We start from the raw sequence: 15,796 nt of genomic DNA, 5'->3' as shown, positions 1-15,796 counted from the left end.
CTACCACTGTGATGTTTTCACGCAATTAGTACTCTTCAATCAAGTTTTTCTCACGTTGTAGTTGTGATACTTAACCTGTTCGAATGAATTCATAGACCTTTTAAGTGTTCACGAGGTATTCAGTTGCCTTATGACTTTTTTTGAGTTAATTCTTTCCGTAATGTTCTTTCACAATTTTCACTGTCAAGTTCAATACTTCCTGTTGTAATATTTGTAATTGCTGATTGCTTCTTATCACAATAAAAACTTCTAGATTTAAATCGCTAACTGACCTAATTTCTCTCTACAACTAAACTGTGGACGACAAAAATTTTCAGATTCGAATCAGAAAACCCCGTTTGCGATCTCTCTAAGGTTAAAAAAGTCCATATAATTTTAACATTTAGCTGTCATCAACAATTGTTTTTATGCCAGTTATTTGCGAAGCAAATTACAATTAGGAAACTTAGAAAGTGCATGGCGGCCAATTAAACTCTATCTTGATCCAGCTGAATCTATAAATCGCTCAGCGAGCGAAGAGAAATTGCGCTGCTAATTCAAGTGATCAAAGAGAATGAAAAAATTAATTGACAGTAGACAAAGTCTCACTCTATACATGTGAAAAGACATAAGTTTTACTATGCACACAAACGTTTGTTCGGTAAATGCATGGTCGTAGATGGTTAACATTGAAAGTAATGATAAGAGAGTTGATTAATTATTAGCCGTAGCTTCATCGGGATAAGTTTACATGACACAAAGTATTGTTTACCACATCTCCTTTTCCGAAGAAATTAAAAATTGAACAGATTTTTCGTAAAATTGTTGTTTGAAGGAAAATGACATAGCCATTTGAAACAAAAGATATTGCAAAACAAAGTGGAATTTTTCACAAAGATTAATGTGTTTTTTGGTTATCATAGTTACAAGGACCAATTTTCAAAAAATACTCTATATAATTGCTGGTAACCATATCTAAAATATTTTTAAAGAGTCTTGAAGCTAAGTTTAAACATTTTGCTGCTTGTCTCAATGTCATTTTCAGCTTCATGTACAGTTAGTTTCCGCTCATCTTAGTTTTGGAATATGTATGTCTGTGGCACACATCGTATACATGAGGAAAGTTTGCAAATCACAAGCGTATAAACTGGTGGTTGGTTTGTCTGCACTGCGATATCTTAAGTATTTCCAATAGATTTTTGTCAACGGTAAGACCTCTCTTTTTCGTTGACTTATTTTCTGACATTTTATTTCGCAATTATTTCTAAACAATGAACAGTTCCTGATGTGTTGGAGGGACGTCACGATCAATTCCAATTCCATGTTTACGGAAGAAGAGCATATTCAATTATTTTCTCTTATGGGTCCTTGGGCCTTACCAAATGTTCGATTATGTTTTTGTGGAGGAACTGGTGTATCGTTAGAATTTGCTGATGTATCTTGCCTTGCGATTGATATTGTTTGGCTCATTTTTGGCGCCTGCACTGCATCTGATTGTGGTTGCCGTGTTCTTTGTAAACACACTCACATCGCGCAAGAAACATTAGAAATACGATGGCAATCATGCCGATATTCAAATTTCTTTTTTGTTTCGTCTGGTACATTCAACGTTTTCAGATGTCCCTCGCGTGCCTGTTCTTTCTTTTCCGTTATTGCTCCAGAGAGCCGAGTTAGCCTGGGTTTCGCATACTCTACTAAACCTGTTAAATTTGGCCTTGGTGTTGCTAAATAATGGGTTGTATATTTTTAACGTCCTAGTAAATTAGTTTTTTTTAGCGCGTAGTCAGTCGGTTTGATAAGCGTCGTTCCAATTGCAAGTACCACATCTAGGTTTTTAATCTTTTTCGTTCGTCTACTTTTGGGCTTTTATTCTGCATGTTTTTGCTGAAAATAAAATGGTTTTTAGGAACTGGTAGCCTAAAATTTGGGTGATGAATCATTCTCTTTGCGCTTTGCGAATACTGTTTTTTTAAAATAAAAAAAATGCTTCCTAATTCACCTTGTGTCCTTTTTCGCTTAGCTTTGTATCGCTGCGCAACCTCTGCTCCCACTTTTTTTGCATATTAGCTGAATACTCTATCGTTCGAATACCTCTAAATTTTTCTAAATCCTCTTTCATATGCTGATTAATTTGAATCTAGTTTATTTCCTTTTTTGCTCCAAAGTCTACTAAGTTTGAGACCAACATCTTTATTTGTTTTCATAAAATATTTCGAAATGTGACTGAGCTTAAACACGTTTTTAACTTAAAAGCTGACTCTTTTATTCTTGCTAGTCGTATTTTAACTGTTTTCATGAACTTTTCAATTATTCTTTTTATGTATTCGGGGGGGGGGGGGGGGTTGTTGCCTAGAATGGTACCCTTATCTATTTAACGACTGCATCTAGCGTTGTGAGGCTTACTAACAGCATCTTTGTGAACAATTTTTAATAATGCGTAGTTGAATATCACTGCAGAGATCGTCTGTTGTGTTCTGTTTAGTATCTGGCAAAGAATTAGCATCTGTGAAAGATTTGTCGGAACAATCGTCGAAACTTTTTATGGTCCTGTCTGGTCCTGCAAACTGACTTCTACGGGTAGTTGCCTGTTTGTTTTGTGTCAACGGTTCTTCTTCAGAACTCTGCGCTTTTAGTAATTTTACAATTTGACTGTACAACCAGTTAAAATTTGACATCGACTGATTTGGAATGCAGCCGAAGTTACAAAGCAGTTTTTGTTTGACTTTTGTGACCAATGGTGGACTAAGTGGAGTTTCTAATTTTCTGATTCTCTCATGCCCCAGTGATCGTGGAATTTTTATCGTCTAAGATCTGACAAATTTCTGGCAAAACCATCCTGCTAATAGCCTGTAAGGGGGATGCATTTTCTTATCAGATCTGATAAGACGTTTATCAGATATTATACGATAAAAATTCCTCTTATAAGATCTTACACGATAAAAACTCCTATATAAGATCTTACACGATAAAAATTCCTCTTATAAGATCTACACGATAAAAATGCCTCTTATAAGATCTTACACGATAAAAATTTACCCTTATATAAATTCCTGAAGTATGGTAAATTCTTCATATTGAAGACAATTCAGAGTAGTTCTGTCCGAGTCTTCAAGTGCGCGGTTGCTCTGTTTCTCTGGCACCCAATACCTCAGCAGACAGAAATAGCGGCTGAAATATGCATTTTCAAAAGCATATTGCTCTACATTCAAATGAAAACATGTGCACATTCAAGAACAACAATTGAAAGTTATCAGGTAGAATGGTAGTAGTAATAAAGAATAAGCCAAGCCGGGACTGTAATAATTCACTTGATAGCTTGTCAGAATGTTGCTAGTCATACGATGCAAGATGACAGTTCTAAAAGTTATTATTTATTGAATTAAAAAGGAGCAACAGCCTGGTGGTCGGATCCAACTGTTCTTCGACAACCCTGAAATTAAACTGATAGCGGCTCAATTCGTTTCCCTTTAGTATTTGCACTTTTCCAAAAGATCAGGATAAAATTTTAGACTGAAGGACAATAATTTTCTTTTCGTCATTAAAATTTGTCGGTTGATTTTAGGAGCCTTGATTTAGTTCTTGTATTCTGCATGATTTCAGTTAATGATTTTCTGAGGATGCTCTTGAAAGACGGATTTTAATCTTCATGATCTTACAAAGCTATGCATATTGCAATATTCCTGCAACTTCTTGCAGGATTAAAATCCGAACCAGATTCGGATGGGCAGCCAAATCAAAATATTTCATATGAAATTTTGTGTCATTCTTTTTTTAAACAAATATTAATTATTGCTTTTTCCTATTACTTGTCTGTTTTTTTAAAATATTTTTTCTATCGATTTTGGTGGTAAATTCGTTTCCTGGGTATAATTCTTGTGATTTTTGAAGTCAAATGACTTATGAGAAGTGATTTTTCCTTTCATCGCCAAATTGAGAACTAAAAAGTCACCGAGGACAGACGCAAAGGAACTCTTAATTTTGTATGTTTTGTTCTTTTTTCAAAATATTAAAACATATGTAACAATCAAACGTTCCCCATAAGAACAAAAAATCGAGGAAAGGGTTTTAACAATCTTCGACACTTTCGGTCAATCGTTTAATGCTTTAGAAGTCTGAAATATACACGGACTGAACGTCAAGTCTTAATCAGTACTGATTCAGTGAAAGAACAAGTCTTTGGTCAATACAGTATAATAGCCCTGATGATGTCACTTCTTAGACTCGGCAGGTCTTAAACCAAGTTTTGAATCTTTAGCAGGCTTGGGTAGGGTATTTGTCAAGACGTGACAAGTCTTAAGCAAGTCTTTGCCAAGATTTGACCATTCTTCAGTCAAGCCTTGAACAAAGCTTATAAAATTGGTTTTGTTCCGTTTGGCAACGAAAGAAAAAAAGCGCCAATTTCCATGGCTTGCAATCAAGAGCCTACAATGAAAAAAATGAGCACAAAAAAGCGAGTACTTCCTCAAAATTCACCTTACAGAGAATGAAAGATTTTCGGAAATTGCCCAAAGATATCAGTCACGGTCACCGCTTTCAACTCACCGAAAAAAATTACTTAAGGATCAATCTATGGAAAATTATAGGTTGATAGATGGTCAAGTCACAAATGGCTTCGTAGGACTTATAAAGTGCTCCTAAAAAACAAATTTTAGCTATCTTTGAAATGTATTCTTTATAAATGTTGTCCTCTCAAAACTGTAATTTGATGATTAATTGCGCAATAATCAAGACCTGTCAAGTCTTGCCAAAGAACCTGCCTCAAGGCTTGTCAAGTCTTGTTCAAGACTTGAATCAGCACATGTCCACTTTTTTCTAAGATTTCACTTAGACTTGACAAGTCTTGAAAGGTCTTCACAAGTTTCAAGTCTTGAAAAGAGAGGTGATCAGTCAATATTTGTCAATTTAAGACGTATATTTCGATAGATCTATTGATAAAGAATAAAAACCCGTCCCGAGTAAATTGATCCTTGTTTTGCACTGTAATTTGTAAGCCAAATATCAGTACATTAATTTTTCAACTACCCGCATTTTGTTTCATAATTCTCGAAGGCTAAAGAGTGTAGAAAATCAAACGCATTTTTAATTGACTGTTTGTAAATTGCTTACTGTGTGTAGTTTGAATCACGGATGAGTTCATGTATCGCGCTAACTTTTAAGGTTGTTATCTGTGTTCTAGAGTTAATATTCAGAACAATTAACTAGAAATATCGCCATTTTATAAGGACTTATTATGGATATACGTTTTATATCCACTAGTGGATATACGTAATATATCCACTAGTTGCCTTGAGTTTTAATAGCTGTTAACTGTTATAATTAAAATCCCTCAATGTCAATGATAACTTAGAAACTAGACAAAGACTTCCAGTTCAATTTTTTTTTATCTAATTTCGCTCGTGTTAATAAAGAACATTCAATGTTAGAATAAATAGTTTTGTACCTCAAGTTGTGTTGGTCCTTCGTATATATTTACTGATCTTAAAGTTGGGCAATTTCCGGCTTTTGTGCGTTTCTTCGTGTCAGTTGAGTACATATATAATTTCGTTTTAACACCCAAGTTATCAGCATAATTACGTCACCAAGTATGTAACTTCTCTTTACAGTATTTAACAGTTATACAAATTCATAGAACGTGTATAAAATTCCGAATATTTAACTTTTTAAGTTCATTGACAGAACTTAAAAATTTAAAAATTAGGACCGGCTGGCACGTAATATATTTATCAGTAATCTGTCATTCTGCGATTGTTTTCAATAAGCATAAACAAATTAAACAAATTGGAGGCTACTGCAGTCCTTGATGGAAATACGGGCCAATTACGGCCTTGAAAAATTTCAAGATATGAACTCAGCTGTATTAGTTGTTTAAGTATATTTAGTACTTTTTTAAGGAATTCATCACGTAACTATGTGGGTAGAAATAGGGGCGTGACTGGTTACCAAATTACCAATGTTCCTTTTTGTCAAAGGGATAGAAATTCCCTCTTTAGGATTCTGACTTTTTTCCAAAATCTGCCTTTTTTAATACATTTTTAAAGAAAATATCAAATGGTGGTTACAAATGAACTATAAGGAAGTTTCCGCTTATTATTTTTTCTCGAGCTGTGTTACCTTTTTGTCCGGTATTTTTGAAGGAGTTCATTTTCGAAGCATTTTTTTCAATTATTTTGGCTACTTTGCTACTTTTTATTGTTGTAGCACGCAACGTTTAGTTTGTTTTAACGTCATTTCCTTATTTCCAACAATCAGTTGTTTGTTCTTTGACTAACCAAGTAATGTGCATCTTTGTCTTTAAAAGGTATTCCCCTGATTAGTTAGTTCTCCAATACGTTCAGAACGTATGGTTTATTAACATGTATATTTTAATATTCATTGTTCAAACTGAAAGAATTTCCGTTTTCATTTTCTGAGTGTTTTTCCTTTTTTTTCTGGCTTGTGTTCTACAGACGTTTTGCAGGTTGAGTTTTTGGAACTTTTCAAATCAGATTATTTTCATAACCAGAGTAAAATACTCCACCAAATTGACATGAAAATTTGTATAGGCTGTAGAAACAGACTGAAATTGGAGTATGGGCCGGATCGAATATATTGAAGTTCAAGTATAGTACACGCCAAATAGATTTAAAAACTGGTATGGACCAGACTGACAACGCAATCAAAACCTTATTCAGAACTTGATCTCGAATATTGCACTGGACACTATCGATAACCCAAGTTCGTCTGACTTATATTGTGTTTTTGGTCGAGTACCTCAAGGAATTAATACCTGACACATCTTCTAATTATATCAGTGGTTTTTATGTATGTCATCCGAAATATAAAGTACTAATTTGAAATGTACGTCATTGAAGGACCGAAAAAAATGTAGAGAAAATGAAAAAGATGAAAACTTATATTGTTTTTCTGTATGACTAAAGATGGAAACGATTGCAAAAAACGATCGCAAATTATTTGGATGTGGCCTGCGCTTTCGTTTTGATTAAATCTTGCAAGTGTCTGAATCAGTTTATTGTCAGTTATGAAGACTTTAAACGTGTTTTTATCAAAACCTTTTCATATTTTGGAGATATTCCTATTTGGAAACTCTGCTCTTCTATCTAGAAAAAAATTTAACTTTTTATTTAAAACCATTTAGCGCTTCTATTAATATCAAAAACACAGAAAAGTTGTGCATTAAGACTATGTAACGCTTTTTGCGCTACTAAATGATTGTAATAATTTTGAACACCAACATCTTTTGAAATTTTTGAATCTCAACGTAATGGATGCATTAAAAAAGAATTCTTCTTGATCGGTAAACTGCTCAACTTTTGCAAACACCTACTACAGATAACAATTAAAACGTGCCAGGGTTGACCTCATAGATAAACAATTTATAAAAGTAAAACTTTATAATATGGCGTCTATGAAAAATTGTAGTCACAGAACTTTCAGAAAATGAGAAGAGAAATTACGAAAAGGTCTAAAACAAAGCGCAAATAAAGTGTTTATAAAAATGAGAAAAAATCGGAAATTATTACTTTTCAGTCGTACAAAATTCATGAAAAAGTTGTAGTCATAGAAAAAAAAACAAAAAATGCCAGGCTAAAATTCAGACATCTAAATTGTCAGATGTTTCGGGAATTGCTTATTCTACATGCTGCTTGGCAATCGGTAACTATTTTTAAATGTTTCACTACGTTATAGGCCAGTAACAATAAGATCAGTGACCCTCACTTACAACATATGAATTCTTACATAACAGGTTTATTTTTAAAATTAGCACGTGCGCTTAGGGCTTAAAAGCATTCTGCCCACTATGATGAGGCCGGGGGAGGGGTTGGTTCACACAACTGATTAGATCCGTCAATAGTCCCGAAAACATTGTACAAGAAGCCTCAACAGGTTTTGGTCTCTTGAGAATTCGAATTTAACACAATTCTTTAACTAGAATATATTATTTTGGAATGTTTGTAGTTTATAAATGAATAAAAATCAAAAAAATATCTATAGTTATGCTTTACGCGTTGATTTGAGCATGTTATTTCCTTTGTTTTCATAAAATTGTTGCTTTGGTATATTATATGACGCAAGATATCACGTATGATTTCAAATCGTTTTTAAATGCAAAATTGTTTGTGCCCCGGCCTGATGTCGCGATTGAACAAGGTAATAGCAATTTAGTCTTGTTTCTGTTTTTTGAATTTGGTAAAACTTTTAAGCACACAAACTATTAAACAGATTGGATATAGTAAACAGATTGGAGTTAGCGGCCGTTAAAGATACTTGCAAACGAACAAGTTAGACTAATAGTGGACTCATGAATAGATGTTTAGATTTAGATATAAAAAAGTTCTGAACAGAAAAATATTCTGATGTGTTTCTGTGTGTCGACATCATTGCAAAATAATTTGTTACAAAAACAGTGTCACAAACAATTTTTAAGGCAATATCGAAACACAAAAAATTGCATTGACATTCTGCCCGTCAAATTGCATAATTGAAAGCATTTTTTCAACAATTTATCTGTGACATAGTGTTTCCACATACATGAATAATAATAATAATAATAATAATAAATATAATTTTTAGTTATTATTTATAGTTCACCTCATGTAATAATCATAATCACCCCATGCAACACTGCTGGTATTTTGATGACGAAATTATGGCAAGAACTGAGGACGATCTGTGTAAAGCGTTGGAAATTCTAACAGTATCGGGAGCGGAATACAGTTTATAACTCAGGAAGGATAAGTGCAAGCTATGTTCAGTCAAAATCATAAACGAAAGTGATAATTTTATCAAGAGGAACTGCTTAGTCGAAAAAAAAGTTTGAGGAGAAGCTATGGGCTCTGATACTTTGTTTCCTCTTGCCTACTAAAACTCGTCGAAAAAGAGCAACTTATAGACAACACATCATGAATGAACGATCCTAAATCAGCTCTTGGTAATCTTTTTAATTGCCTCGGTGTCCCCGAAAACGTTTGCCCTTTGCGATTCAATTCTACCTCACAAAAGAATCAAAGAAATTTCTTCAAACCCTCGACGTATTTTGGCACGCTCTTTTTTGGAGGTATTTTGAGAGTTTTATTGTCAGATACTTAAAGGGCTCAAGCATGCCTATCAATTACCAAACCCGGTGTTAGTATACGAAAATCAACTGACCAAATTGAATTTACATTTGCTGGCTCTGTTATCTAATCTTTTGTTCTGTTGGAGAAACTAACTTGTCATAATTCAATCGAAGCGATCTCATTTGTTAACTAATTTGGAGAATCAGGTGAAACTTAGAGAAAATGATCGCTTATTATCTCATTCACTACGACAGTTATGTGCCTGGCTATCCACAGCCCCCTGCAGCTCTTGGGCTATACTTATCTCCGAATGCCTTACACGTTATCCTTAATTATCGACTGGATATAAGAAAACAAAGGAAAATGTCCATTCGGTAAATCCAAAAGGAGTGGTGCTCAAAACTTTTTTTCGCATCGTATGCATTGTAAGTCAGTGTCATGAAAAATTTGGGTGCCAGTACAGAATAAATAACTCAAAGATTTATTCAAGAGGGTAGCGAGTGGGATTCCATAGATGACTCAAACGGAACTGGTATTAATAACGATGATCGGCTGTGGACCAAGATTTTCCCAGTGGATGAATTTAGGCGTATAAATGGAAACAAATAATAGTTTTTTACTGAAGTGTGCTACACTGAGTAACATTGTTGGATAATTGTAGTACTTTTTGAGAACTTACGTTATGGTGCGTGAAGCACAAATTTGATTTTGACAAAGTCCAAATTAACATGTGAACCAACTACTAAGTAGTTTTGAATAAACTACTATTTTAAAATCACTAACTTGAACAGAGAATAACAATATAGCACGCCACTTTGAGAATACCAACTTACCCTTGATAACTCTGTCGACATTGTTATCTCTATCCAATAGGATACTAGAGAGACACGTGTCCTTAATTAAAAAAGGAGCTTGCACGCTCAACCACCACGCACTTTCGCACAATTTGGTCACCGGTAACTTCAGCTTCAAATACTCCCATTTTGCTCCCTTGCTTAAATCTCAACTAATATGAGACAGATTTTAATTTAGAAATTTTTGTGACTAGTTCCGAACTAAGAACTCTCTAAGTCAGAAAATATTAACTTATCACAATTTTGGAAATCAGGTAAGTTCAACTTAACATCTCTTAAATGCTATCTAAGTTACGAGTATAACTTATAATAAATCAACCTGTGCTAACCAGTGCTGTCACAGTCTTACTAATTTAGCTATTCTATCCCTTCATGCTCGGTTCCTAATTGATGCTGTTTAACATAACTTATTAATTCATATTTGCATTTAATTTTCTTTAATAAATAACTATATACCAAGAGTAAAATAGGGGTTGAACTCTCAAGTTATTCATGTGGTCCCGCGATTAATCCCGTCATTTAAGTATCTAATGTACGGACCAGCAGCATAGTTTGTCTATAGACAATCTATTCTTGTGATTCGACTTTGTGAAAAACTATGTCACAGAAATTTAAAATATAAGGCTTTCGGGATATTTTCCGTTTGTGCCCCCACCGCCAGCTTAGTGGGTGCATTATTTACACCCCCAAACGCACGTGCCATTGTTTTACATGGTATCTTACTATGTACTGGCACTTGCTCTTTAACTGCGGGTGCATAACGTCCTGGGGACACAAACAGAAAAGATCGGGCTTTCGTTTATGTTGCTTGAGGTGCAAAAAATGCCAAAATGACATCAGCGTATGAATTGACTTAGCATATGCTAATAACCTGTACTGTAAACACTTATTGCCCAACTCATCATCTGGATCTGGTAGGATGAAGTCCAGTGACTCTCTTCTGACTCCTCCTCCACTTCTGCTACTGCTTCCACTGCTTGCACTAGTTCCACCATTTCCATTTCTTCCACCAGCTGCATTTGTCTCTGAACCATTAAAATTGATTAATTTTAGGGCCAATAACGTTTAATTAAACTTTCTCATTGTTTTTTCTCAGGTCAAGGAAATTGCTGGATTTATTAGAACAAAAATTGCGGAATGAGCGCTGAAAATGCTTAGTGCATAATCTTCACAGAATTCATTACAAATGACTTTGCTAGTTAAAACCTTCAGCCCTATTTTGTACTGGAACAAAAATTTAGATGGAACTGTTTTTAGCTGAGCCAAAAGAGCCTATTAGTTTTATGTCAGAACTTTTCTAAGTACACAATTGTTTCTGACTAAAGTTGTGACCTCAATGGCTATGGAAGCAAAAAAATTTAATTACTTAATCAGGTTTTGATCAAAACAAAGCTTTTAAAAAAATTTTGGGCTCCCTCTGGTTTAAAAGGGTTTCTTCTCTTCTCTTGCTCCGTTTTTATAAAGATAATCGTGTCTTAAAAGTTTTTTTCTTAATTTGTATGGTATTGGAATGAATTTGAATGGTATTGGGGCGCTGTCTTTTTTTAAGATCTGTTCACACATTTTTATTACGACTCGAAGAGAAGTATTGGAGAAGTCCTTTTTTAATCAATTTTATTGGAGAGATTTTTGAAGCGGGAAATGAAAAAATTTGTAGCGATTTTGGTGCTGAACAAAAGTGAAAAGCGGAGCGAAAAGAAAGAGAGTGGTTTTTGTTCATACCGCTGTTTTTAAGAGAGCGAAAAATTGATGCGTGAAAATAGTTTCTCTAAGCGAGCGAAAATTTTTTATTCACGTGCGGCTTTTTAAAGCAGTTTTTTTTTAACTTTTGATGGTTATGAGGTTTGATTATGATGTTGTATTAATTTTAGTCTTGTTTTGATAGGAATTGAAGATTTCAAGTTTGACTTGAAGATTAATTTGAGTTTAATGCTAATTTGGAGGTTTTTGATCAGTTTTGCTGATTTTTAGACGAAATTTAATGATTTTTTTAATGTTTTTTGTTTTAATGCTTTAAGTGGGAGTTGAATAGAAACTTGTTACTTAAGGAACATTCAGATACAAATTCAATAAAAATTTTGGTGGTATAAATCATTTTTTTCGTAGGAAAATTGACAGAAAAATTGAGAAATTTTAAACCATTTTTCTTTTTTTTGCAGTTTTTCTTCTTTTTTAAATCTTCGACAAGTTTCTTACCCTATTATGACTTGCCCATTGTTTTACGAGCTTTTCATTGCTTTAATTGCAAAGGAACTTTACTCGGCTTTGTGTTTCCTTGTGCTATAAAAAAACTCATTAACTGTTTCTAGTTTTTTGTTCAATTTGTTTTTGAATGCCGTTTCTATTCTTCCTTAAACTTTGTATGGCATTTGTGGAGGTTCAGGGTTCACAATAGTTGTTCTACTGGTTTAGTCATAAGTATGGGCAATTTTCTGCTTCGATTCGTTTCCGGAATTCTTCCGGCTATGTTCATGATTTTTGAAGTCAAATTGGAGTAGTGATTTTGGTCACGCCGAAACAAGAATTGGAGCGAAAAAGCGAGTGCTTTTGCGGCGTGAATTTATTTCGCTCTAATTTTAAAGTAGAGTGAGAAAACGGTGTTTGAACAAAAATTTGGTTTCTCGGTAAGGGTTTTTTGTTCACATGCGGCAATTTCACTTTGATTTTTACTGTTTTTTCGATTTTTTGGATCGGATTTTTTTCTAAATGGTTTTCCCAATTTATTCATAGTCCGTTTTAGGTCTAGTTTTCTCTTTAGTCAATGATATTTCTTTGAATTGTACGCCAGGACTTGTCCTGCTATGTTTTTTTTATTATTTATGCGGTATTTTAGGCTATCGTTTAAGTTTTCATAGGCTTTTCATTGGGAGTTGAAAATATTTTCAATACTGATCTTGAGACTAAGATAAGTTGAGCGCTGTGACAGTCGTGCAAGATTTTGCGAGATGAATGCAATTGCTATGTAAAATAAAAGTGTAAAGGATGATATTAACAAATTTTAGTGTCAGAATTTTGCGACACGTTAACTCTTTTGCAAGGACAAAAAGTTATTTTTAAAGATACTTGCAAATATATTCCAATGGGACGCTGCTGTTAACTTTTATAATTGATTTATCATTCTTTCTTTTTACTGAATTCACAAAATTAATCCTTTTGACAAAACTTTTTTGGTAAATAACTTCGTCCCAATTTTGTACAATTATCTTCTCATTAGAAGATTAGAAAAGAGAATATTCGTGCTTTCTTTTTTGGATTTTTTAATATTTTTGTAGAAAATTTGAAATAGGTAAACTCTGCTACAAGATGTATCATCTTATTCTTCCAAAATTCTTCCAACATCTTTCAAGATATCCATTTGATTTCGACTGGGGTGGAAATCAGTGTTCAAATAAGGAGGTTGTCGATATGAATGAAATTAGCTTAAGATATTGCAAGAATCAATTAGTGCTTAAGTTTTTATAATGTATAAAAAAATAAGAATGTTTTCAGTTTTTTCTGCAGATTTAAGGATGCAATTTAATTGTACTCCCCCATACAAAAATTATACAAAAAACACAAGTTACAACTTACTATTTCATGAATTTCTGTAACTGGGGGACTGTGCGTGCAAAATATACTTGCTGAAGGGACTTCTAAATCTGAGTTCATTAGTAGCATTTTTTAGAACTGTTAAGTTTTCAGATTTTTCTCATAGACATTGGATCAGTTGGAACCAAAATTTAAAAATGAGGCTCAAGTTATACAAAGTGATGGCCTAAATTTGAAAAAGTATAAATATTGATAAGAACAGAAATCAATGTTCATGTCGCCAATTTTGTTTTCCGACGAAAGAACATGTACAACATTTTTAATGTCACGTATGATTATATTAAACTTACGATTTGATTCTACGAAAATAGGAATATTTCAAAAAATAGTTAACTTTTAATGCAAATTTATTTAATCACTTAGTTCTCTACAGTTCAAATCTTATAAAAAGATCAATTTGTCTTTTGGACACAGTTTGAAATTGAAACCCACACAATCGGGCTTTCAATGCTGCAGTATGGTATGCATGATCCTCGCGACCGGCTTGATTGCGTGATTTGGAAGTTAATTTCAGTCTACCCGCTCCCTGCTTTTTAAAAATCGGGGGAATTCTTGCGAATTTTTTTATTGGCTTTGTTGCTTTTTATAGCAGTTTTTTTTTTCAATTCTGCGCGAATTTCGCTATTTTCTTTCCTCCTTATCCACGAACAAAATTTTATTGTCCTATCCAATGACTGACGGGTTAAATTTTTGCCACAAATTTTTACACTTTGAATTCGAGGACCTGCAACTGATTCAACACAAGCAGTGGAACAGAGCCCACTTTTTTTTTCTATCTGTGCTCGATTTTCTTCCCAAAGCTGACGCATAATTTGTTGAAAGATTATTTGAAAAGAAAAATAAGACACAAAAACTGAACTTATATTCTATATCGAAATGCTTTTAGATAGTGAAACAAATGTTCCATTATACAAAAATATCAACACACCATAAACAGTCAGTAACAATAGCAGACAAAATACTGAGTGTTAAAACATAGTTTAGAGGAATTTTTTTCAATATTTAATTGAAAGGCAATGAAGATTTGTGATTGCTCGATAAAATCAAAATTTTGCAAAAAAAAACTCATTTTTCCAACATCAATTAATTCATTTTCCTCTCAATTGGAATATTGAAAGTTTTCAATACAGTTTTCGTCTTTAACTTGTTTTTGATAAATAAGGCAGGTCAACGTCTCAAATACAAAAACCGACAATAAGAACATCATTCATAGTCATGTTTTTTAGAGGTTTACAAAGTCAAATTGATCTCTCACCTTTACCGCCAACAAGACAGAGCGCCAGCAAGATTGAAAGACACAACATCGTTTTTGTCACATGCAAGCAAGCATCAATCAAAATAAAAAGCAATGTTTCAAAACTGACGAAGCAAGGTCGAATATAAATAACAATATTGACAGAAATTGTAAACAATTTGTTTACAGAGGCTTCGTTCACGCTGATCTTAATCCTTTTGGCCTTCATTGATCCCGTCGGAGCTTTTAACATCTCTGCTTAACCAATTGGTAAAGACTTCAACCAATAGTTATGACTTGTATCAATAGTCATTGCAAATCCAAGAATGGCGTGATTAGGGTAACTGCAGTTTTAGCAAAATTTTCGAAGGTTGTCTGGAATTTGCATCGTGCCAAAATAATACTCAGCTCGCCTTTGAATGCGATGCAAAAATATACTGCAAAGACGGTAGGCGCGTTTTTCTATCTTTAAAATTATTTCGCTTTTTCTAATAGAATCGAAAAGAAACTTCCGATATTTATCAGTATACTAGCTTTTGTAATAATCTATTATTTATCTTTTTAACCCTCTTATTTAATTTTTAACAAACTGGTACCCTGTAGGCCTTCACAGTTAACAAACTTTTTGTCCATGGTACCCTCTAAACCGTAATTACGTGACCAAAGTCCGAAAAAAAGCGTACATACACTCCGTTTTGTCGAGCTTTTTCACGCCCATGCTTGAAAATTGAATGTGTAAGCGTGTGTGGAAACAAATTACGGTAAGATATTTTGGCTGAAATATGCTTAAAACTACCCCTTTCCCACGGACACATATCTAATGACCAAAATCAAAGAAAACCTAATTGGTGATTAATTTCAGAAATGTCCCTCGATGCCGTTGATTAAGAAGACGATTAGATTAGTGCTTCTGACTTCTCAGAGCACTGTTCACAAGAAAAAATAGGTCTTTAAATTGATCTCAAGTTATTACTGATAAAATTCGGGCAAAAAAGTTAGGCAAATTACATGCTCGAATTGGTTCTACAAAACGCAAAAGTTTGTGAATATTCTCTTTTCTGACAGTGTTCACGCAATGTTATATC

General features: G+C 33.7%; 2 protein-coding genes across 2 annotated transcripts in view; one reads left to right on the top strand and one right to left on the bottom strand.

Moving 5' to 3' along the window:
• Positions 1–2,547, top strand: part of LOC142347919 (uncharacterized) — a 27,830-nt gene extending 25,283 nt beyond the window's left edge. The window contains exon 9 of the mRNA XM_075399085.1: positions 2,462–2,547. Coding sequence (XP_075255200.1) covers positions 2,462–2,547 — 86 coding nt within the window. The remainder of the gene's footprint in view (positions 1–2,461) is intronic.
• Positions 2,548–3,017: 470 nt separating this feature from the next.
• Positions 3,018–15,150, bottom strand: LOC142347918 (uncharacterized). The gene is made up of 3 exons (XM_075399083.1): positions 14,733–15,150; positions 10,761–10,914; positions 3,018–3,147 (listed from the first exon to the last, which is right to left on the bottom strand). The coding sequence occupies exons 1-3, from the start codon at positions 14,962–14,964 to the stop codon at positions 3,018–3,020; spliced, it is 516 nt and encodes a 171-aa protein (XP_075255198.1). The 5' UTR covers positions 14,965–15,150.
• Between the last annotated feature and the right edge of the window lie 646 nt (positions 15,151–15,796).

The sequence above is a fragment of the Convolutriloba macropyga genome, chromosome 10, assembly GCF_964194025.1.
Source record: "Convolutriloba macropyga chromosome 10, txConMacr16.3, whole genome shotgun sequence".
Classification (NCBI taxonomy): domain Eukaryota; kingdom Metazoa; phylum Xenacoelomorpha; order Acoela; family Convolutidae; genus Convolutriloba; species Convolutriloba macropyga.
This window is presented reverse-complemented; position numbering and strand designations above follow the sequence as displayed.

Bases quoted from the DNA above. Each gene is read 5' to 3' on its own strand.
- LOC142347918 (XM_075399083.1), bottom strand. From the start codon at position 14,964: ATGTTAAAAGCTCCGACGGGATCAATGAAGGCCAAAAGGATTAAGATC. The intron at 10,915-14,732 runs GTGAGAGATCAA...TTAATGGTTCAG, and splicing joins CTGTCTTGTTGGCGGTAAAG to AGACAAATGCAGCTGGTGGA. The intron at 3,148-10,760 runs GTTATTAGCATA...TGCATATTTCAG, and splicing joins AATAAGTGTTTACAGTACAG to CCGCTATTTCTGTCTGCTGA.